This window comes from Lepidochelys kempii, chromosome 11 (assembly GCF_965140265.1).
Source record: "Lepidochelys kempii isolate rLepKem1 chromosome 11, rLepKem1.hap2, whole genome shotgun sequence".
Classification (NCBI taxonomy): domain Eukaryota; kingdom Metazoa; phylum Chordata; order Testudines; family Cheloniidae; genus Lepidochelys; species Lepidochelys kempii.
Genome location: NC_133266.1, coordinates 29506139 through 29529511, shown reverse-complemented (window position 1 = coordinate 29529511; position 23373 = coordinate 29506139). Strand labels below are relative to the sequence as shown.

Sequence of the window (23373 nt, the reverse complement as noted above, 5' to 3'; positions counted from 1 at the left end):
CCTCCCAATCAGCTGTTTTGTGGTGTGCAAAAGGCTGTGGGAGGGAGGGGGAGCAGTGAGGTCATGGCAGGCTCAGAGGAGGGGGTGGGAAGGAGTGGAGTGGGAATAGGGCCTGTGGCAGAGCCAGGGGTTGAGCAGTGAGCACCCCAGGGCACATTGGAAAGTTGGCACCTCTAGCTCCAGCCCTGGAGTCGGTGCCTGTACAAGGAGCCACATATTAACTTCTGAAGAGCCACAGGTTGGCCACCCCTGATCTACGGGCTTCATCCAAAGCCCATTGAAGACAGTGGGAGTCTCTCCAATGACTTCAATGAGTTTTAGATCAAGCCCTATAAAAATACTGAAATGTCTGAGCTGCAAACACTTCAGGTGGATATTTTAAAATATGTACTGTTTACCACAGAATTTTTCTTGTGGAACACTACAGAAATATTTAAATTGTTTTTAGGTTTTGGACCAAATTTGATTTGAATCTAAGTTTGTAAGGATGTTAAGTTATATTTAAAATGTCAGTTAAATGGTCAGTTTTCCTTACAAATCATCTATACAATTTTAAGAAAAGGAGTACTTGTGGCACCTTAGAGACTAAGTGAGCTGTAGCTCACGAAAGCTTATGCTCTAATAAATTGGTTAGTCTCTAAGGTGCCACAAGTCCTCCTTTTCTTTTTGCGAATACAGACTAACACGGCTGTTACTCTGAAACCTATACAATTTTAAAACCCACTATCTTGAGATTCGGCCTCCCAGGAAGTTAATGAACTATCTGCGCAAAAAAGGGTCTCCGTGATTAGCCCTCAATATTATTCAAAAAATATACAGCAGAAAATTGACAAAACAAAAGGTAAAACAATAACCAGAGATTCTGAATAGAGATTGCTTTTTTTAAAAAATAGATCCTGTTTACTTAACAGCTCAAAATGTAGGCTGCATAATGTTAAGGGCAGGAATCTACCTATTCTGTCTATAAAATGCACACACATTACAGTGCTGAATAGACATAGTAACCAAACTGGAAATGTGTTGACAGCAAATTATAGTGTAAAGGATGCAGAGACCAAAACTTAAAGGCCAACTGTAGAAAATACTCTTGTGCTTGTAAGATACTCCAAAGATTGACACACAAAGAACAAAGAAAAATGTTGATTTAAAAAACTGAGCTGGATGGAGGGGAGTTTAAAAATTAACTCTGACTTGGGAAACTAATGCTTTGAAAATGAAGGAGGAATGAATGAAGATGAATTCTGGATAGAGTGGGAATGCAAGTGCTCTGGAGAAAGAAGGGGAAGGAGTGCTCAGGAGGAAGGTGATGGGGCTGAGAGTCCTGTAAAGGAAGAGAAGAAAGGAAGGAGAAGCAGAAAAAAGGACAGTGCTAAAGGGAATGCTCTGGAGAGAAGAGGAGGAAGGTACTGAAGTCAGAAGTGGTAAGGTGGAGAAATAATCTTGAATGCTCTCTGGAAGAGGTGGGAAAGTAGAAGGGGAACTGAGAGTGGTCAGGAGAGAAGGAGGTTGGTGAAAGGGGAAGAAGGTGTGAGTGCTTCAAGGGACTGGGGAAAGGTTCAGGAAAAGGTGAGAGAATTCTGGGGAGAGGGTGAAATGTGAGTACTCTATGAAGGAAGAGGCAGCATGAGGACAAGGGGAAGCAGTGGAATGTGCAGGAGGTGTTAATATCCTGCAGAGGAGGAGGAAGAGATGGTGTGAAGGTCCTAGAGAGAAGAGGAAAGTGAAGGAGGAGTTGGATGGGCTCTGCAAAGAAGACAGCAGCACAAGAGCTGTGGGGAGAGATAAATCGTTCAGGAGGAAGTTTGAGCGCCAAGGAGAAGGCAAGAACAGGACTATGCACTTACTTTAAGTAGCTTGCAGCGGATCTGCGCGGAGACCATGTGGCTGTTGCGAAGGTTGCCTACCCTGAACATAAGGGTAAGTTTGCCATCCCGCATGGAGATGACAGCATGCTCACTGAACATCAGTGTCTCTGCCCGCTTCTTAGGCTGTGACATCTTGATAAACATGCAGCCAATGAGGAAGGCATCCACGATAGAGCCCAGGATGGACTGGAAGAGGAAGAGGATGATGCCCTCGGGGCATTTGTCAGTGATATAACGGTAGCCATACCCAATGGTAGCCTCAGTTTCAATAAAGAACAGGAAGGCGGAGGGGAAATTGTAGACATTGGCCACACAGGGAGTGTAGTTATCATCATGGGCTTTGTTCAGATCACCCCGCATGTAAGCGATGAGCCACCACATGGAGGCCATGAAGAGCCAGGCCACAGTGTACGTGAGGATGAAGATAAAGAGGTTCCAGCGCCACTTGAGGTCCACCAGGGTGGTGAACAGGTCCGACAGGTAGCGGCTTGTCTCGCTGCCCAAGTTGCCATGCTGCACATTGCAACGGCCATTCTTGTCCACAAATCGCTGCCTCTTTCTCCTAGGAGCTGCTGCTGCAGCTTGCTGCTGGTGGAAGCCTGAGCCACTGGAAGAGGTGGTCACTACCTGGTAATCGTCCCCGAATTTCCTTCGGAGTGCAGACATAATACAGAGGGGCTAGCCAGAGTCACCAGAAAGGAGGCACTTCTGGGCTTGAACAGCACAAGGGGGGAGGGTCTGCCGCTCCCCTTCACTCTCTACTTTTCTGCTCCTCTCTCTCCCTGCCTCTTTCTCTGCCCTTCTGCATTCTTCCGTCTCCCTTCCTCTTTCCTATTCCCTCTCCTTACCTCCTCTTTTCTTTCCCTTCCTGCTTCTCTCCTCACTCCCCTCCTTTTTTCAGATGCTTCCTCTTTTTCTTTCTGCAGCCCCTTACTTTCCAATCGCTCCCTAACAGGCAGAACCTTCCCTTCCCCCCCCCTTAAAACCAAGAGCCACACAAAGACATTCAGTCCCGTTTTACCTTTGTGCAGCTCGCTCGCTCTGTATCTCCCTTATTCCACTTCCCTCTGCTGCACCTGCATGTCAGAGGGGGAAAGTAGATGTATTCCGAGCAAACTAGGTGCAAAGCCTGCAATGAGAGGGGCAGATACTTGCCCCTCTCCTCCCTGTCTTCCTCCTCCACGGCGCTATCCTTTGGCGAGGACCGGGCACAAAGGTCTCTCTTCCCAGGCTCAGTGCACCCCTAGAAAGACGGGGAAGGGCAGCCTTCCTAATCCCCCCACCCAGCAAGATGCAGCAAGGGAGTCTCCTTCTGGCCGGGCTCTCACTATCAGCCACTCCCAGCCGGACACAAGTCAAGCACATGGACGGAGAGGCGATCGGCGAGCACCAGGCGAGGCGCCCCAATCCCCGGGAGGAGGCAGCTTCCTAGCTGCGCCTCAGGAGCTGCTCCCCTCTCTTCTCAGCCCCGGTTCTGCGGCTTACAGGAGGGCTTGAGATACAGGTCCCCCGTTACCCCCGGCGGCGGCTGGTAGCAAGCAGAGAGCCCCAGGGAGCTCAGCAGGAAGGACCCCCCGTTGGGCTGGCAGCTTCTCCCCTTCCTCTGCAAGCCGCGGGGCGGGGGTTACAGCCTGTCGGTTGCTCCCGGTCCGGTTTTTAGCTGGAACAGAAATCGTGCTCCAGGGGTCTTTTCCTCCTCATGCTAGCGGGCAGCGAGACTCGCGCTGTGGCGAGGCAGCGGCCGCGGCCCCGGAGCTGTGCGCGCGGCGGCGCGTGCGAGGAGCTGCGGAGCTCGGCGAGCCCCGCCTGCCCCTGCCTGCTCTGCACCTCCGCTGCTCCTCACTTGGCTCTGCAGTGCCGGGCAGCACCGCCACCCCGGAGCCCCCAGAGCAACGGGGCTCCCCCCAGCGGCTCCCGGACCCGCCTCCCTCCTACCCTGGCTCCCGCAGAGCAACAACTGCCACGGAGGAGGCTAACGGGCTACGGTTTATGGCTCGCGTCTCACTGGCTTGGGAGCCGACAAGCTGCCGCGATTGTGGCACCTCAGCAGCAGCTGAGGCAGCGCTCCGTGCAAATGGGTTGTCCCCCGCCCCCCGCCAAATGCAGAACATATGAGAGAGTCGCCACGTGATTTTTGCCCACACGTGGGGGGCGCAAAGACCCTCACAGTACCTCAATATGTTCCCTCCCCGCTCTGTGCACCGCCCTGCTCCCCAAATATTCCCTAAATTCTCTGTCCTCTCAAACCCTCCGTTTTCCCTGCCTCACACCCCTCCGCTTCCCCCCACACCCCAGCGCTGCTCCTTTCCCTCAGGTCTCTCACCTCTCCTCACACTCCCCCTCCAGCCCAGCCCCTTTCCCCAAACACCCCTTGCTGTGCCCCAAGCCTCTCAGTTCTCCCCCACTGCCTACCCCTTGTTCTCCCATCCCTATCTCCCCACACTCCTCCCTCTGCCCTCCCCTTCATATCCCCCACCTCCCATTCTGCCTTCCATCTAAATACCCCTGCCTCCCTAATTCACCTCCTCCCAGTCCCCCTCTCCTGAGCTCCCCTCAGCCAAAGCAACTCCCACCCTGCGCATGTCTCTCCAGTTCCCTTTTGTGCCTTGCCCTCTCCAAGGTCCTCCCACCTCTCTTCTCCCAGGTTTCAGCTTCCCTCTCCTACTGGTGTATCCCACCCATGGATGAACTAGGGGTCACCAGGGCTGGCTCTAGGTTTTTTGCCGCCCCAAGCTCCGAGAGCGCAACTGCCCAAGAAAGAAAGAAAGGAAGGAAGGATGGATGGATGGATGGATGGATGGCCGGAATGCCGCCCCTGGAATTGTGCCGCCTCAAGCACGTGCTTGCTTTGCTGGTGCCTAGAGCTGGCCCTGGGGGTCACCAAATGAAATTAAAAGGCAGCAGGTTTAAAAGAAACAAAAGGAAGTATTTTTTCACGCAATGCATAGTCAACCTGTGGAACTCTTTGCCATAGGATGTTGTGAAGGTGAGGACTATAACAGGGTTCAAAAAAGAACTAGATAAATTCATGGAGGATAGGTCCATCAATGGCTATTAACCAGGATGGGCAGGGATGGTGGCACTAGCCTCTGTTTGCCAGAAGCTGGGAATGGGCGGCAGGGGATGGATCACTTGATGATTTACCTGTTCTGTTCATTCCCTCTGGAACACCTGGCATTGGCCACTGTCAGAAGACAGGATACTGGGTTACATGGACCTCTGGTCTGACCCAGTAGGGCCGTTCCTGTGTTTTTTTCACACCCATGGGGCTGTGCATGGGCCAGCTCCCCTTCTTTCCCTCTTGGCAGTGGGGTGTGGTATAGGAGCGCCTGGGGCTAGCTCAGTCTCCTCTCTTGCTCCTCTGCTCTGATTTAGCAGGATTGGTTTGCTGGGGTTGGCAGGACTTTCAGCTGCCCAGCAAGGCAGAACAGCCCCTAGAGCAGGGTTACTCAAACTGAGGTTCTGGAACTGCAAGTGGATCTTTAATGTGATATTAAAACACTGTGTGGTAGAATATGTAGTACTATAGTAAAGGAAACAATGAATTCACAAGGCTGTGGCTCTTTCTGGTAATGTTGATTGCTAATTCCTGAACCACTAAGGTCTGTGTATCACTGCCCCAGAGGCAGGTGGGTGCATTCCACTGAGCCCAAGGATTCAACAGTTGATGGGCAACAAGCACTCCCATGCTGCAGCCCCCAACAGTGAATTTTACCAGCCTCCCCCTCTCCCCACAAAAGGTCAGGAGAGGGAGAGCAATACACCCACCCTCCCCAACATTATGCTCATACAATCACCAGGCCAATATACCCACAGCACAGATACAGGACACTATGGAGCTTTTTTACTTTTCTAATAAAAAGCTGATGTTGTTGAGCTCCAGAGATAACACTATGGTTTGGGATTGGGCTGATCAGACACTTCCTATTCTAGGGCCCCATCTCATCCAGTTGAACCTTTTCAGCATGAGGGCCAACTACTCTCAGGAGGCATGGGTAACCACTGCCTGGTTACAGCTGCATTGAAAGAAACAGTTAAAGCAGCAGTTTGCTCTGACATTTTTATTTTTACAACTTAATAGCTGGTTGCTTAAAGTTTAAACGTGTGTGGAGGTGGCAATAAAATAATTTCCTGCGTTCTTTCCTTTAAAAAAAAATACCCTCTTTGTGTTTAAAGAAAGCGCTCATAAAATTTTCTATTGATGAACTTTTACCTGTGTCACTATTTTTTGCCCTTCCATAACTTTTTGAGAGAATCTCATTAACCCAGGGCTTGGCAAACTTTTTGGCCCGAGGCCTACATCTGGGTATGGAAATTGTATGACGGTCCATGAATGCCCACAAAATTGGGATTGGGGGGCAGGAGGGGCTGAGGGCTCTGGCTGGGGGGCAGGCTCTAGAGTGAGGCTGGGGAGGAGTGGTTTGGGGTGTAGGAGGGTGCTCCGAGCTGGGACTGAGGGGTTCAGAGTATGGGAGGGGGATCAGGGTAGGGGTGTGGGAGGGGATCAGAGGTACAGGCTTTGGACGGTGCTTACCTCAAGCAGCTCCCGGAAGCAGTGGCATGTCACCCCCTCCGTTCCTACAAGGAGGTGTGGTCAGGTGGCTCTGCGTGCTGACTGTCCACACACGCCACCCCTGCAGCTCCCATTGGCTGCAGTTCCTGGCCAGTGGGAGCTGCAGGGGTGATGCTTGGGGCGGGGGCAGTGTGCGGACTCCCCTGGCTGCCCCTATGCATAGGAGCTGTGGGGGGACATGCTGCTGCTTCCGGGAGCCCCAGGGCCACACAGGCAGAGTGACCCCAGACCCTGCTGTGCAGCTGGAGTGCAGGAACAGGGCAAGCCCCGACCCCTTGCCCCAGCTGGAACTCGAGGGCCAGATTAAATGGACTGGCAGGCCGTAGTTTGTCCACCCCTGCATTAACCCCTCATATTTTACACAGCTGTCCCTTCTTGCACCTATTAGTGCCCACAGCCCTTGGTTTTCTTTCTTTGGCTTTTCCCCCTTATTCTCCATAACACATTTCTTTAGGGAGGCTGAGGGAGAGCCTACTATGTGCTGGCGGCTGCTGGTCTTCCAGGCTGTGCGCCTGCTTTCCTGCCTGCAGCAGTGGGCAGCTGTGGGACGCCAGTGGGCAGGCTGCGCAGCAGGGCAGCTGATGGGGGCCTGGAGGCCGTGGGGAGGAGGGAGCAGAGAGGAAAGGGCGACTGCTTGGGGAGCTGCTGTCGGAGTGCAGCTGCTAGCTGGGCTCCTGACACAGCTGAGGCGGTAACTCGCTCCTCCAGACACAAACGAGACACTTAGGGATCTGCCCCGGGGAGTGAGACAGCCCTGTGCTACGCGTAGCTGAAGCGTGGGAAGGCGGGGAATGGAGAGGAGAAGCACCTGGCAGAGGGAGAGCAGGGGGAGCTGTCACTAGATTTGAGGGGGGGGGGGCACGGCTAGCAGTCCCCTGGTGCCCTCACTGAAACGTCCTAAAGTTTAGGCTCCTTGGTGGCGGACGCGTGGGTGCGGGTCCGGGCCCAGCGACGCTTTGCTGCCGCAGCGCAACCGCCGCTGCTCTCCCACGCCACCTGCTGGCGGAGCTCCGCTCCCGTCCGGAGCGCCAGTGGCCCGGGGAGCTTGCCTATAGCGGGTGCCGCAGGTTGAGCCAGAGCCGGGCGTCCTCAGCCTGCATTAGCAGCAGCCCTCCGTGGAGCCTAGAGGGCATCAGGGTGCCAAGAGCAAAGCTCCGCCCATCCCCAGATCTTTTCCTTCCCCCTGTGGCAGGCAACGGCAGCTTGTCCCCATCCTGACTCTGAGCCGGGTGGCCCATGGAGACAGAGCAGTCCCCGGCTCTGCCCCCTTGCATGGTGAGGGGAGCCTTTACCCCCTGCTCTGTCACGGTACATGCCTGTGCCTACTGCGCAAAGGAGCTGCGAGGGGACAGGCACAGACTCAGAGATGCAGCCAGTGTGGTGTCATAATCTGCTTCCCTGGCACTGGAGCACAACACCCAGCTCAATTGTCAGCTCTTTGGGGCAGGCAGGGACTGGGCCGGCTCTAGGTTTTTTGCCGCCCCAGAATGGTGCTGGTCCATCATGACGGGCTTGTTGTCGATACCAGTACAAATAAAGAACAGCAGCCGACTTCTGTAGAACATCCTACCTTTCCCTCCTCCAACCACCTGTGCAGAGACCTCCTAGGTAAATTTTCCTGGGCCTGTCCCTGGAGCATGCCCAGGAGGAATAGGGAGACCTTCTTTTGTTTAAATATTTTAACATGAGCAAATTTGAGTGTGATTTCTATGTACTCTGAATATTATCATACATTAATTACAGAGATATTAAATAAAACAAAAGTATCAAAACACAACAGGAAATTAACAAAAACTACATTAAATTACAGATAAAGTTGCTCCAAAATAAAGACTGTCAATTACTTAAAGTGAAGGAAAATAAAAATTGAGTCTTCATATCTACGGAGTTACTAATTTGAAGAACATAGCACATTTATTTTCAATCAGGATTCCAAGGATTTATGTGATATAATCATGTGTATCCATTTCTCAAAAACATACTTTGTTTCTCACCCTTGGCTGCTAACAGCATCATTGTCAACTAGCTTATAAGCACAGGTTGAAAGATAAAGACGATTTCCCATATATATAATGTTACATAGACTAAGGCTGGTTTCAGAGTAACAGCCGTGTTAGTCTGTATTCGCAAAAAGAAAAGGAGGACTTGTGGCACCTTAGAGACTAACCAATTTATTAGAGCATAAGCTTTCGTGAGCTACAGCTCACTTCTTCAGATGCATATCGTGGAAACTGCAGCAGGCTTTATATATACACAGAGAATATGAAACAATACCTATTCCCACCCCACTGTCCTGCTGGTAATAGCTTATCTAAAGTGATTTCCAGCACAAATCCAGGTTTTCTCACCCTCCACCCCCCCACACAAATTCACTCTCCTGCTGGTGATAGCCCATCCAAAGTGATAACTCTTTACACAATGTGCATGACAATTAAGCTGGGCTATTTCCTGCATAAATCCAGGTTCTCACATCCCCCCCACCCCCATACACACACAAACTCACTTCCTGATAACACCATCCTGGCCACTATGGATGTAGAAGCCCTCTACACCAACATTCCACACAAAGATGGACTACAAGCCGTCAAGAACACTATCCCCGATAATGTCACGGCTAACCTGGTGGCTGAACTTTGTGACTTTGTCCTTACCCATAACTACTTCACATTTGGGGACAATGTATACCTTCAGATCAGCGGCACTGCTATGGGTACCCGCATGGCCCCACAGTATGCCAACATTTTTATGGCTGATTTAGAACAACGCTTCCTCAGCTCTCGTCCCCTAAAGCCCCTACTCTACTTGCGCTATATTGATGACATCTTCATCATCTGGACCCATGGAAAAGAAGCCCTTGAGGAATTCCACCATGATTTCAACAATTTCCATCCCACCACCAACCTCAGCCTGGTCCAGTCCACACAAGAGATCCACTTCCTGGACACTACAGTGCTAATAAACAATGGTCACATAAACACCACCCTATACCGGAAACCTACTGACCGCTATTCCTACCTGCATGCCTCCAGCTTTCACCCTGACCACACCACACGATCCATCGTCTACAGCCAAGCTCTGCGATACAACCGCATTTGCTCCAACCCCTCAGACAGAGACAAACACCTACAAGATCTCTGTCAAGCTTTCTTACAACTACAATACCCACCTGCAGAAGTAAAGAAACAGATTGATAGAGCCAGAAGAGTTCCCAGAAGTTACCTACTACAGGACAGGCCTAACAAAGAAAATAACAGAACGCCACTAGCCGTCACCTTCAGCCCCCAACTAAAACCCCTCCAACGCATTATTAAGGATCTACAACCTATCCTAAAGGATGACCCAACACTCTCACAAATCTTGGGAGACAGGCCAGTCCTTGCCTACAGACAGCCCCGCAACCTGAAGCAAATACTCACCAACAACCACATACCACACAACAGAACCACTAACCCAGGAACTTATCCTTGCAACAAAGCCCGTTGCCAACTGTGCCCACATATCTATTCAGGGGACACCATCACAGGGCCTAATAACATCAGCCACACTATCAGAGGCTCGTTCACCTGCACATCCACCAATGTGATATATGCCATCATGTGCCAGCAATGCCCCTCTGCCATGTACATTGGTCAAACTGGACAGTCTCTACGTAAAAGAATAAATGGACACAAATCAGATGTCAAGAATTATAACATTCATAAACCAGTCGGAGAACACTTCAATCTCTCTGGTCACGCGATCACAGACATGAAGGTCGCTATCTTAAAACAAAAAAACTTCAAATCCAGACTCCAGCGAGAAACTGCTGAATTGGAATTCATTTGCAAATTGGATACTATTAATTTAGGCTTAAATAGAGACTTGGAGTGGCTAAGTCATTATGCAAGGTAGCCTGTTTCCTCTTGTTTTTTCCTACCCCCCCCCCCAGATGTTCTGGTTTAACTTGGATTTTAACTTGAAGAGTGGTCAGTTTGGATGAGCTATTACCAGCAGGAGAGTGAGTTTGTGTGTGTATGGGGGTGGGGGGGATGTGAGAACCTGGATTTATGCAGGAAATAGCCCAGCTTAATTGTCATGCACATTGTGTAAAGAGTTATCACTTTGGATGGGCTATCACCAGCAGGAGAGTGAATTTGTGGGGGGGGGTGGAGGGTGAGAAAACCTGGATTTGTGCTGGAAATCACTTTAGATAAGCTATTACCAGCAGGACAGTGGGGTGGGAATAGGTATTGTTTCATATTCTCTGTGTATATATAAAGCCTGCTGCAGTTTCCACGATATGCATCTGAAGAAGTGAGCTGTAGCTCACGAAAGCTTATGCTCTAATAAATTGGTTAGTCTCTAAGGTGCCACAAGTCCTCCTTTTCTTTTTATAGACTAAGGCTATTATGTGAAAAAATCAATTATGAATTATTTTAATGTATATTGTTGCTGAGAAAATTGTATATATTCAATGTACTTATGTAGTGATTTAAAATATTTTTATTAAAATATTTACTATTTAATTTTGAGATTATTTTATAAAATAGTTTTGTTAATGCTAAATATATATTTATGTTATTTCCTACTAATAACAACAAATATAAGTGATTTCAAATTATTTTATTTTCTAGTTTATTGTCTAAGCTATGGTATAGCTGTGGCATACTGACTAAAATCATTTTGCCTTTTAATAAGTAAGTGTTCACAGTTAAGGCTGTGAAGAATTTTAGCATCATAAGTGAGGAATGAAGTACTTGGGTAAGTACTGTAACAGCTAGTCAGTCTTTTGGGGCTGAGGTCTGTGAAGCACTTTGCAATACAGTCAAGACAGCATTCTGTGAAGACAGTGTACAGCCCTCATGAAAGTCCATCAAACAGTGATGTATTAGGTCATCCAGGCCTTGCCACTCCAGATTGTCTCTGTATTATTTTTCCCCAATGTTTTGTGTAGTCTACTTTTAAATGTCCCAGATGATGGGTTTCCCACTACTCTTGGGATACTATTCCAAATGTAATTCAGTTCACTGTCAGGATATCTTTCCTAATATTCAGCCTGCGTTCTCTCTTTAAGAAATACATTTTCACATTATTCCTAACATCTTTTGCCACCCTATATAATTCCCTTTTTGCCCCCTGGCACTGCACTTTTAAAATATTTGCACTATCATATCCCTCCCCCACTTCCTTTAATTACTTCTTAGATAAACTATAAGTATTCAGCTGTTTTAATCTGGCCATTATGGGGTCATGGGATTGGCCAGTGCAGAGGGTGGGGAGAGGTGTCCAAGTACTAATCCTGGGGGAATTCTGTGCCACTGCACGTGCACAGAGTTCATGGCCTCTGCAGATTTCTTTGCTTCCCCACAGAAAAATGACTTCTGACGGGGAAGCAAAGGGAAGCTGGAAATGTGGTCATGCATCCACGCCCCATCAGTGTAGACAGGTTGGTTTGGGCACCCAGAGCATCTGAAAGAGACATAAATCACCGCCGGGGGTGAGGGGAACTGGGCAGTTGTGCGTGTGAGAGAGAGAGACACACTCTGTCCCTCTCTCTTGCTATTGCGGCATACTCGGTGTGTAGGGATAGGGCTTTGGGATGTTTCTGAAGAGGTAGGTGTGGGGCAGGCTCTGTTCCCTCATGCAGAGCAGAATGTAGCAGCCTGCCTGCTTAGTGAATCATTCCCACAGATCTCAGCGGTGCACTCCCAGAGAAATTCTCCAACTTAATACACTCAGCCTCTGGAAAGCAAAATGATTATACTCTGAGTATCTAGCCCTCTCTAGTTACTCCATACTCTTTTATATGGATATGCTTCTCAATTTAATTGTCTAGCTGAAGACCTTCAGAGAAAGGCCTCCACTTATTCTGATCACCAGCAGCAGGGAGTTCCATAGGTTCCAGCAGCTGTCATGTCAATGTGGAATGTAGCTGTTGCAGTATGGCCTGGGGTGAAAGAGTCTCTGAGATAGCTAATCTCTAGTCCATTTACGGCTTTAAAGATTTGGATCAGGATCTAGGGCAGGACATAATATGTTTTCAGCACTCTTGCCCAGAAGGCAGGCTGTTGTGTACTGAACAAGAAGAGGGCATTGCGAAAGTCTAATCTGGGGGTGAAGAAACCATGGGTTACTTCTGTTGATCTTTCAGTAGGAAAGAGCATAGTCTTCTAGCTAGCAAGAGATGGAAAATGGGATTTGATGCCACTACTCTTGTTTGGACATCTAAGAGCAGCAGTGATTCCAAGAGGACCCAGAGATCACATGCCACCTTGCAACTGGAGTGCAAAAACCCTCAGGAGGAGGTGACATCATAGCTTCAGGCAACTTCCTCAAAGTGCTTTCTTCTTCCAGTCAGCATCATAGCTTTCTTTTTCCAGTCGAACTTGAGTCAGCTGCTTTTCATCCATTCATTTATACCTCCCAAACACTGGGACACCTAATTTCCCTGTTTTCATTAGATGTGAAAGAGATGTAAAGTTGAGTGTCACCAGCATATTCTTGACATCAAAGCCTGTTGCTTCTCACAAGCTCACTAGTGGTATAAGACATGTACAATAAACCAGACTTGGGACAGGATTGAGCTGCATGGAAATCCACATGCAAGAAGAACTGCCCATTGCACTCCTTGGAGATCTGTCTGAAAAGAATGAATGAATTCTATGCAATTCCACGCAACTCTGCCAGGTCTCCTAGCTGTGTCAGCAGCAGATCTCATCACTGGTTGTGTCAAAGGCTCCAATATGCATAAAAAATATCATCATGGATATTTTTTTTCAGTGGCTGTGAAGAGTTTATCCAACGGTGCCATCTCTGCATTATCTCCCAGTCTGAAGCCTGAATGTGAGGAGTTTGGTGTCCTGGAAGATGTCAAATGCACCTGGAATCTGTTCAGAACCAACTTGTTGATTACCTTTGTCCAAGAAAGAAATGTTGCAGCCAGGGCAGTAGATGGTATCACCATTTGCCTAGATTCTTGAGGAAGACTGAATTAAATTTGCTCCTTTTTGGTCCCAAATCAGTGGGCCTATTTGTGGATGGAAGCCAGAATCAGACCTTTGGATGCTTCGTCCTTTGGTCACTGTTACTCTGTCCTGTCCAATCTTCACTCAGGCCTTGATAGTTCTTGTCACTCTTTCCAGCACTTCCTCATTCCCTGTGCTACTCTCACCAACCTCTCCTGGCATATGTCTTTGAGTAGAACACATTTCATTGGCATTCTGCTTGGCACAGCAGAGACTTTTGATATTATATAAACTGCATTTATACTAAGGAGAGCCCACTTAGCGGGATTCAAAGTGCTGAATGTTGTACCTAGTTACTATAACTGTTATAAGAGGAAGTACCAATTTTCTCACCTATAAGAATATTCCTACATTTGTTTGAGCTCCTTTCCACATCCAGGGTATCATTCCAGGTGGTAATAGATGGGTTGATCAAAGTGTATATCTGTCTTACTACATTCAGAAAGGTAAGCATCTCATGGGAGTGGAAGCCAAGACAAACTCATAAATGTATAAGAATTTCCATTAGCATTCAGATGAGCTCAATGAAAGAAATACTTTGCTATTAGCAATGCTGTCATAAATGTAAAGGGAAGGGTAAACCCCTTTAAAATCCCTCCTGGCCAGAGGAAAAATCCTCTCACCTGTAAAGGGTTAAGAAGCTAAAGGTAACCTCACTGGCACCTGACCAAAATGACCAATGAGACGACAAGATACTTTCAAAAGCTGAAAGGAGGGAGAGAAACAAAGGGTCTGTGTCTGTCTATATGCTGCTTTTGCCGGGATTAGAACAGGAATGGAGTCTTAGAACTTTTAGTAAGTAATCTAGCTAGGCATGTGTTAGATTATGATTTCTTTAAATGGCTGAGAAAAGAATTGTGCTGAATAGAATGACTATTTCTGTCTGTGTGTCTTTTTTGTAACTTAAGGTTTTGCCTAGAGGGATTCACTATGTTTTGAATCTAATTACCCTGTAAGGTACCTACCATCCTGATTTTACAAGGGTGATTCTTTTACTCCTATTTACTTCTATTTCTATTAAAAGTCTTCTTGTAAGAAAACTGAATGCTTTTTCATTGTTCTCAGATCCAAGGGTTTGGGTCTGTGGTCACCTATGCAAATTGGTGAGGATTTTTACCAAACCTTTCCCAGGAAGTGGGGTGCAAGGGTTGGGAGGATTTTGGGGGGAAAGACGTGTCCAAACTACGTTTCGCAGTAAACCCAGTTAGAGTTTGGTGGTGGCAGTGGTTATTCCAAGGACAAAGGATAAAATTAATTTGTACCTTGGGGAAGTTTTAACCTAAGCTGGTAAAAGTAAGCTTAGGAGGTTTTCATGCAGGTCCCCACATCTGTACCCTAGAGTTCAGAGTGGGGGAGGAACCTTGACAAATGCCCTGCAAAAATTCTCTTTTTCCAACCAGGAACTCTGCAATTAATGGAAGTGCTTGGGAATTCTGTGATGCTATAAATTGAGAGACCGACCACCACCCCCTTGGAATTCACTTGCTTTGGATCTTAGGCTTGGTCTATACCTAACATTTAGGCAGACCTAACTACGTCATTCAGGGCTGTAAAAAATTTCACATCCTGTGCAATGTAGTTAGGTTGACCTAACCCCCTCTCTAGACACAGCTAGATCAAAGATAGAATTTGAGGAGTGGATTTACTGCAGTGACAGAAAAAACCCTTTTGTTGTTGTAGTACAGTGGTGTAGGTGCAGCTGTAATGTTCCTAGTTTAGACATACCCTTATTCTTGAGCTCTTAATTTCTGCTGATGCTATACATAGTTCCTGCACATACATGAATGAAATTCAGATTTCAGGAGACAGACAATTAACCATACCCCACAAAACCACAATCTACACCATTGGAATCTCTCAGTAGCTGGATCTGCCAGCAGAACAAGCAGCCCCATTGTACTAAGCATAGTGTTGCATTCTGGCAGTACAACATAATCTCATTGTCATGCAGTCACTCATGATGCATGAAGGCGTTTTCTAATTTGAATTAAAATTGAGTCTGTAGAATATTCCAAAAACTAACACTTTAGGATGCAGGACAGACCATTCGACAATGGGGACCATCGGGACTATCAAAAAGTCTTAATAACAATTTCATACACAAAAACCATGAAAGATCCCTGAAATTTTGAGCTACCTGAGTTTGAGCTTCTCCTCATTGCGTCTGGAAGTCTTTCTAAAAGATATGTTTTAGTTCAACCACAAATAATTGTTGGACTAGATGCAGGAGTTACTGCGTAATATTCAATTATATTTGTTATGCAAGAGGTCAGACTAGTTTATCACAATGGTCCTGTCTAGCCTTAAAAATCTATGAATCACGAAAATCAGATTTATTTTTTGACAATAGTTTTCTTTGTGAGTTCCTCTTGGAATACTCATTGTTAATGTAGACAAATGTAATACAAAATTGGGGCCTCAAATCTGTAATCAGGTCTTTGCAAGCAGATTCCTATTCATTTCAATGGCTTCTACTTGGACACAAGGGCCACTCCTTACATACTCAATAACAGGATCAGGATTTTGGGCCTGATACAAAGCACACAGAGATCAATGAGAGTCTTTCCATTTACTCAGCAGAGTTTGGATCAGGTGTCTAGGCAGGAAACAACATGCGGTACCATCATAATATGACACACAAACATATTTACAGTATTTTGTGAGTGTAATTTATAAAATGTAGTGGCTACATACTGTAACTCAAAATAGTCTTCCAAATATATTTATAGTATGGTACAACTTAACCATATAATCATCACCATTTTGGTTAGGCTTGGATTCTAAATCATGTTTTTCAATGGAATTTCTTGTGTCGATGGGGAAGAATCTGAGAGGACAGAACAGAACAGAAATACTGCTCCTATTGAAGTAAATGGCAAAACTCCCACTGACTTTAGTGGGATCAAGATGTCACCACATAGATTCAAACATGACACAAAATGCAGGAGTAGATATTTAATGTTATTATTTTAAAAGATAGAGTGAATATAAATCATCATCATATCAAGTCCCAAAGATCGAGTGCCACCCAGATCAAGTGTCAATGTAAAGAACAACTAGAAATATCATTGTGAGGTGCATTCCAGGACTGGGCTAGGCCAAGTGTAAAAATAGCACATGCAAACCATTACCTTAAAAACTCCATGAATACATTTCAAAGTAGTCTCTTTAAAAATCAAACACACTACTTGGCATATCATTTTTGTAGATTAAATGGAAAGCCATGATAATAGCAGTAGTAACAACATCACTGATAAATTAAATTCTTCGTACGTTTTGCCCAGAACAAAAGCTAAAAATCTCATTTAGCACCTAAAATGAGGCAAACAGCTGTTGCACTGATAAAATGAGGTTTGTTTATCAGGGCTGAATTAACCTTTTGTGGGCTTGCCACCAAACATATTTGTGGGCCCCCATGGAGGCAATGGAGCATGGCGCGGGGAGGTTAGTCCCCGGAGCGAGGAGCCAGCCAGAGGCAATGGGGCATGGCATGGCAGGGGCAGCCCCGCTCGGCCCAATGTGAGGACGCTATTTACAAACCAGCAGTTGCCAGATGCACAGTGGCCTGCCCGGCCTTGTGCTGACACCATGCCCCTTCCCCTCGGGGCAGGCCCATGCCACACTACACAACCACTCCACCACTCAACACCCCCTGACTCCCTATGGCCAGAGGGCCCCCCTCCCCCGGACCCACTATGCCCAGCGACCCCCCAGATCCACCCACAAATGCACAGTGCCCTGCACAACACTACCCCTGCCCACAGCCCCACCACAACTGCCCAGCACCCCCCCAAACCCTCACTCCCTAGTGCCCCAACACTCAGATCTTTGCCGCCCCTTCACAGCCCAGCACCCCCACAGACCCAAGGCCTGCCTCCTGGCCGCACTCACCGGCCTTGCTGGGAGGTGACTGTGTCTGCCGGGCTTAGCCAGCCGCACAGCCAGCGCTGGTCCCAGGGCCAGGAATTTCTCCAGCCCCTCGGGAGTGGCATGATCAGCCAGGCCAGGACCTGCCCCGGCCAGGCTCCCTCAAGATGCACTTGCATGGCGGGGGCCCAGACAAGCACCCCACATTGTCTTCTTGCCCCACCCCCACCACCTGGCTGGGACTGGCCAGGCTTCTGCACTAGTCCCAGGCGGCTCAGCTCCGGGGAGACAGGTGGGGCCCCACAGGTGGTGGGAAGCAGAGACTGCCTGTAGCCAGAGGTGCACTGGAGTCCAGCCAAGGGGCTGAGAGGAGCAGGGGGTGGGGCCAGGGAGTGGAGAGGAGCCCTCAGCCAGCCGGTGGGCAGGCCAAGAGGAGCAAGTGGTGAGCATGGGGAGCCACCAGGGTCTCGGGGCACAGTGCAAGCAGAGCAGGCCGGGGCCTCTTCTGAGCATGAGCCTGGCTCCGTGGAGCCACTGGAGCCATTGTGAACCTCTCACTGTGGTTTATATGCAGTGCTTACAAATAAAGAGGCACAGCTAATGGTGCTGAGAGAATCTTAACTCAAAGTTTCCTCATCTTTCAAAATGTAAGTACAAACTTTAACATTAATTCAGAATTAAAACACAGCTTCTCTGTTTAGTTAGTTTTTATAAGGTAGTATAACTTGCTTTAATATTGTTCTAACATGGCCGGCATAGACTTGGCTTCATATCAGGCCAAAGGCATTGAGGTGGAAGTCTATGAGTAATCTTAACTTATGAAGGTAAGACTCCAGTCCAGGCGCCTGGTTCTCCTAACACTTAGGGTACATCTACACTGCAGCTGGAGATGTAATTTCCAGCTTGAGTTGATGTACATGCACCAGCTTTGATCAAGCTAGCTTTCTAAAAATAGCAATATAGCACAGGGCCAATCAGAGGTGGGGCCAGGAGGGTCATTTGGCCTGAGCCTCAAGCTCAAAGGGGGCCTAAAATTTAGACACTTGTTAATTTTTTGGCATTTGATAAGTTTCACAACTTGTTTTTAGGTGCATGAAAGCTAGATTTTTCCTCAATAATTAGTGCATTTGTACAGAAAAAGGCTAGAAAAGAATTTGTTAAATAAAAAAATATTCAAATTATGTCTCACTCTTTTATTGGTGCCTTATTTTGTTTTCATGTGTCATCATTTTTTATTTTTATTATGGCTAGGGGGTCTCAAAAGCTGGAAGTGGCCCGGACCGGTGGGACAGCTGGTGGCATGAGATAACTGCCCGAATACATATCTAGGGTCTTGGATGGGATTGTACTCAGGGGCTAGCCCAAGCCTCCACCCACTGTGGCTACACTGCTAGTTTTAGCATGCCAGCTCAATCAAAGTTAACATGTGTACATCCATCTGAGCTGGGAATTACACCTCCAGTAGACATACCTTTAAACTTGTTTTACAGTGCTGTAAATTCTGCCGACTTCAGTGGAGTTATTCCTAATTTACAACAGTCCTAATCACTAATAAATCATTATCACTAATAAGTGATAGGAGAATTAGGCTTTAAGATACCAAATGCAAATAGCCCACTATGCTTGCACAGCTATTCTAAGAAAATGTCAATATAACAGTTACCAGCAAAATTCAACAGGGTTCAGGGTGTCCTACATTCAACAGTTCCAGTCCCTGATTCTAGCATAGTTTATCCACTTTCTAAGTGGGATAAGAACAAACAAGTAAGTAAGAAGGCATGTAGTTCATGCCTCTGACACCAGGGCTATGCACTCTTTAAGTCTTCCTCTGGCTTGTTTTACATCTCTAGTTTTCTTTTTGTACAGGCAGAGGGTACGGACTGGGCGATGAACAGAGTGGCAAGATAGCTTTGTGATCACTTAGTAGTACTCATTCAGGAGACAAAGAATTAATAAAACAACTTCCCATTTAAGGATTGGTTTGTTCAAGAGCAGAACTAATAAATTGGTTTCCCTAAGGAGAAGTGTTAGAGATGCATCATTTGCCCTGCACTGTAGTCAGAATGGCTGCAGCAGTTCTGTTCCTGAAAGATCTCACTGACACATATTGCTAAGGTAGTGGCTTGCTTTGGTTTTCTGGGTTCTGCTACAGAGATATATTGAGCCAACTGACAGGCTCATAATCAACAACAACTGTGGAACTGGGAGATATGACAATATTGAAAGAAGCTTATTCCCTCTAAAGCAGGCAGAGAGGCAGAAAATTATTATTTCACAAAGGAAGAAAGCCTGACATTGGCTCTGGTTTCCCACTTCTAGGTTGAACTAGGTGACATTTGTAACAGTCTCCAGCAGACAGTCATAAAGAATCATAAGGCTATCATAGACTCCAGTGAAAACCAAACACACTGTCAAGCCAAAAGTTAAACATACATATACAACAGATCACTGTGCAGAGATGCAAGTAAGAGGCGTTGGCTCCAGAACTTTGGGGTCATGCATAAACCTTCAAGGAACTTGCATCTCTCTCACTTAGGGTAGTAGGGTAATGTTAGTGAAAACATTTGTTGCTCTTCTTTATGATGTTATTAATAAGGAATATAATAAGGTATGTGCCTCGCCTCAGGGTTACTGTTTCCCAAATTTCAGAGTAACAGCTGTGTTAGTCTGTATTCGCAAAAAGAAAAGGAGTACTTGTGGCACCTTAGAGACTAACCAATTTATTTGAGCATGAGCTTTCGTGAGCTACAGTTCACTTCATCAGATGCATACCGTGGAAACTGCAGCAGACATTATATACACACAGAGATCATGAAACAATACCTCCTTCCACCCCACTGTCCTGCTGGTAATAGCTTATCTAAAGTGATCATCAAGTTGGGCCATTTCCAGCACAAATCCAGGTTTTCTCACCCTCCACCCCCCCACACACAAACTCACTCTCCTGCTGGTAATAGCCCATCCAAAGTGACAACTCTCTTCACAATGTGCATGATAATCAAGGTGGGTCATTTCCTGCACCTTGATTATCATGCACATTGTGAAGAGAGTTGTCACTTTGGATGGGCTATTACCAGCAGGAGAATGAGTTTGTGTGGTGCGGGGGGGGGGGGGGGTGGAGGGTGAGAAAACCTGGATTTGTGCTGGAAATGGCCCAACTTGATGATCACTTTAGATAAGCTATTACCAGCAGGACAGTGGGGTGGAAGGAGGTATTGTTTCATGATCTCTGTGTGTATATAATGTCTGCTGCAGTTTCCACGGTATGCATCCAATGAAGTGAGCTGTAGCTCACGAAAGCTCATGCTCAAATAAATTGGTTAGTCTCTAAGGTGCCACAAGTACTCCTTTTCTTTTTGTTTCCCAAATGAAATTCTTACTGAATTGCTCCCATATGCTTAGTGTTCTTTGCTAGACAGTGCCACAAAGCTGCTATAATAATAATAAAAATGTATGGGGTTTCATAACTACTGGTTTTGTTGTCTATAGAGAAACCCTTGGTAAATGCCTTAGTTTCACTCCCCCAGGATCAGGGAATAGATGCAGTGGTTTCTTCAGGCTTTCCCACCCTTTGACTAGCCCTGAACTAATTGTAAGAATGAACGAATCATGTTTTCTCTATCCTCTACAAGATACTTGTCTGTGCATTTTTCATGAGCATTGATGAGTGGCACAGATGGGAATTGAGGACACTGTAGGTAGCAAGGGATGAATAAGAATATCAGGTATGTCAAATCTCTCTTTGCAAATTGCCTTAGCCTTCATAACCACACACTGCTAAACTCATGATGTCCATCACTGTCATTAAACCTTGGTAGACTTTTTGAATGGGCTGCATAGTAGTTCTTGATATGCCAGAAGGTGACAATTTATTTTACTGATTTCACATCATGTAGGGAATGTGCCCATACTCTTTTTGGAAGACTTGGTTAAATTGATACATCCTCTTACAGGTTGAAAAAATCCCTCCACTTGCTTAGAGTCTGAGTTAAGGAGGAGAAATTCACAAGCTAGGGCAAGGGTGATGAGGCTGCAGTACAATCTCTCCCATCCCTCAAAGATGCAATTACAGTAGACTTGAATAGCAGCTGCAGCCCCTCTGTGCCATGTGCATAGGGTACTGGAGCTACTGGATCCATGTAAATATCAATCTCTACCCCCCCACCAAGCCCATCCCCAGATCACCCCTATTGTGTTCCTTCATATTAGTGGATGTGTAGACCCTTCCCGTAGCATGCAGGAGGTGTGCAGCCACACCTGTGTCACACAGTAGACAGACACCGCTTGCAGCCCCTACACCAGGACTTAAATGTTTTGCCTGAGATTGGCATTCTGCTCCAATGATAACTTGCATCCACAAAAAGGGCACCATTAGTTGGGCAGAGGGGGTGTCTGCATTATGATGTCAGCACTATTGATTTGATTCTGGTGGACGCATTTGTACTGGCATTTAGGAACCATTGTTTTCATGATCAATATCAATTTTTCTAGTCTCTTCCCACAAGGTCACTCCTAGATCAAATTCACCCAAATGTAGAATGGAATAAATAAGTGCAGCTCCCAGGAAAGCCTTTGGGTCAAAATCAGAAATGGGGTAAATCAGAGTGTAAAGCGTTATGCTGGGAGTACATTGATCAGAAACCAGGAAACAGGTACATGAATGGTCAACATCATATAATTTGCACTCATTTAGCATTCAGTGAGTGAGTGAATATGGTTATTGTGGTAAGTAGTACAAAGGGGTCCTTAAAGTTGTTTCAAACTGTTGGAAATGAGGCTGCCATTGATCACAAAGAGGAAATCCATTTTTATATTTCTTGAAAGCCAACTAATGCAATATTCCCCTCCCACAGAAAATTCTACAAAAAGAGCACCCTGTGGGGAGGAACATCATGAAATTTTCTGTGAATTCTTCCACTGGAGGCAGCATTTGTCTCCCCATGGATGAAGCAGGCGTCTTCTTTCAAATCCTGCAGATCACCCAAGATCTTCATTGGTCTCTAGGATCTGATTGAGGCAGAGAGTCATACATGGGGGTCCTGTGCTGTCACACCACTCCAGACCCCCCTCTCCATGGCAGCATCTCTTCAATGGCAGTTTGCACAGCACAGGGGAGCACCACAGGGAAGTGAATGCAGATATCAGGCTCCCACCCTCTTCCCATTCCCTGGCCCACTGCCTCCCAATCACTGATCCTCAGCACTGTGAAGAGCCCTGCATGAGTCTGGGGAAGGGAGGGATAGTACCTCAGAGGTGGCTGACCTCTCACTTCTATGCAGAGGGAGAGATTTAGGGGGCAAAATCTTGTGCATAGTCCTTGCTAATGCAGTAATATTATCACACTCCCAGACAAGGAAATGTCCCATCTCTTCCATGTAGTTCCTGATATACCTGTCTTTTGTATTTTTCAGGTAATACCAGTTGATTTCGTAACTTGGTTTTCCAATAAAGTATTCCACCTGTATCCAAATGCAACCAATACCATTCACACATCAGAGCTGAGATCTTACCACATCATTTTGTGTTCTCTTGATTATTCAGTTTGTGCCCCAAGGACTTATAATGAAGAATTTTAGCAATAGCTGGATCTTCCTTCTGAGCTGTCAAAATGTCTTTTTGTAGAATAGGCTTTATGGTGGATATAATACCCAAGGAGAAGTCCTCTACTGCCAAAAAGTTGGTAGTAATATCTGCTAACCAAGATATCTTGCTATCTCTTTGTACATCCAAGGACTATAAGACAGAGTCTTTGCTCATCTCTTTGTGCATTCTGCCACATATTTTTCCATATCAATGGCATTCTGTATAAAACATCTGCCTCCACACTAGATTTCTCTGGATAATATCTAACTTTGAAGATAAAGCCAGCTAATTCTGCAATCTACCAGTTTGCTGTGACATTCAGCCTGGCAGAAGTGAAAACACAGATTAGTGAGTTGTTACTACTTTAAACCATAAAGGATTGTGCGGAGTATAGCTAGTCACAGAATTTGTCCATTACACCCCATTTCAAAACTAGAAACTCCAGATTTCCTGAATTAAGGTGATAATTTTTCTCAGCTGC

At 46.5% G+C, this 23373-nt stretch overlaps 2 protein-coding genes across 8 annotated transcripts in view; both read right to left on the bottom strand.

Annotated features, from left to right (window-relative positions):
- Positions 1–4095, bottom strand: part of KCNJ3 (potassium inwardly rectifying channel subfamily J member 3) — a 198984-nt gene extending 194889 nt beyond the window's left edge. Inside the window, exon 1 of one of the 4 annotated variants that reach the window (XM_073305511.1) lies at positions 1845–4095. In XM_073305511.1, coding sequence (XP_073161612.1) covers positions 1845–2531 — 687 coding nt within the window. In that variant the 5' untranslated portion in view covers positions 2532–4095. The remainder of the gene's footprint in view (positions 1–1844) is intronic. The other 3 variants (XM_073305508.1, XM_073305510.1, XM_073305507.1) reach the window with 3 other exon arrangements.
- GALNT13 (polypeptide N-acetylgalactosaminyltransferase 13) overlaps positions 1–23373 on the bottom strand; it is a 504126-nt gene that overhangs the window by 13358 nt on the left and 467395 nt on the right. The gene's annotated exons all lie outside the window — the stretch shown is intronic.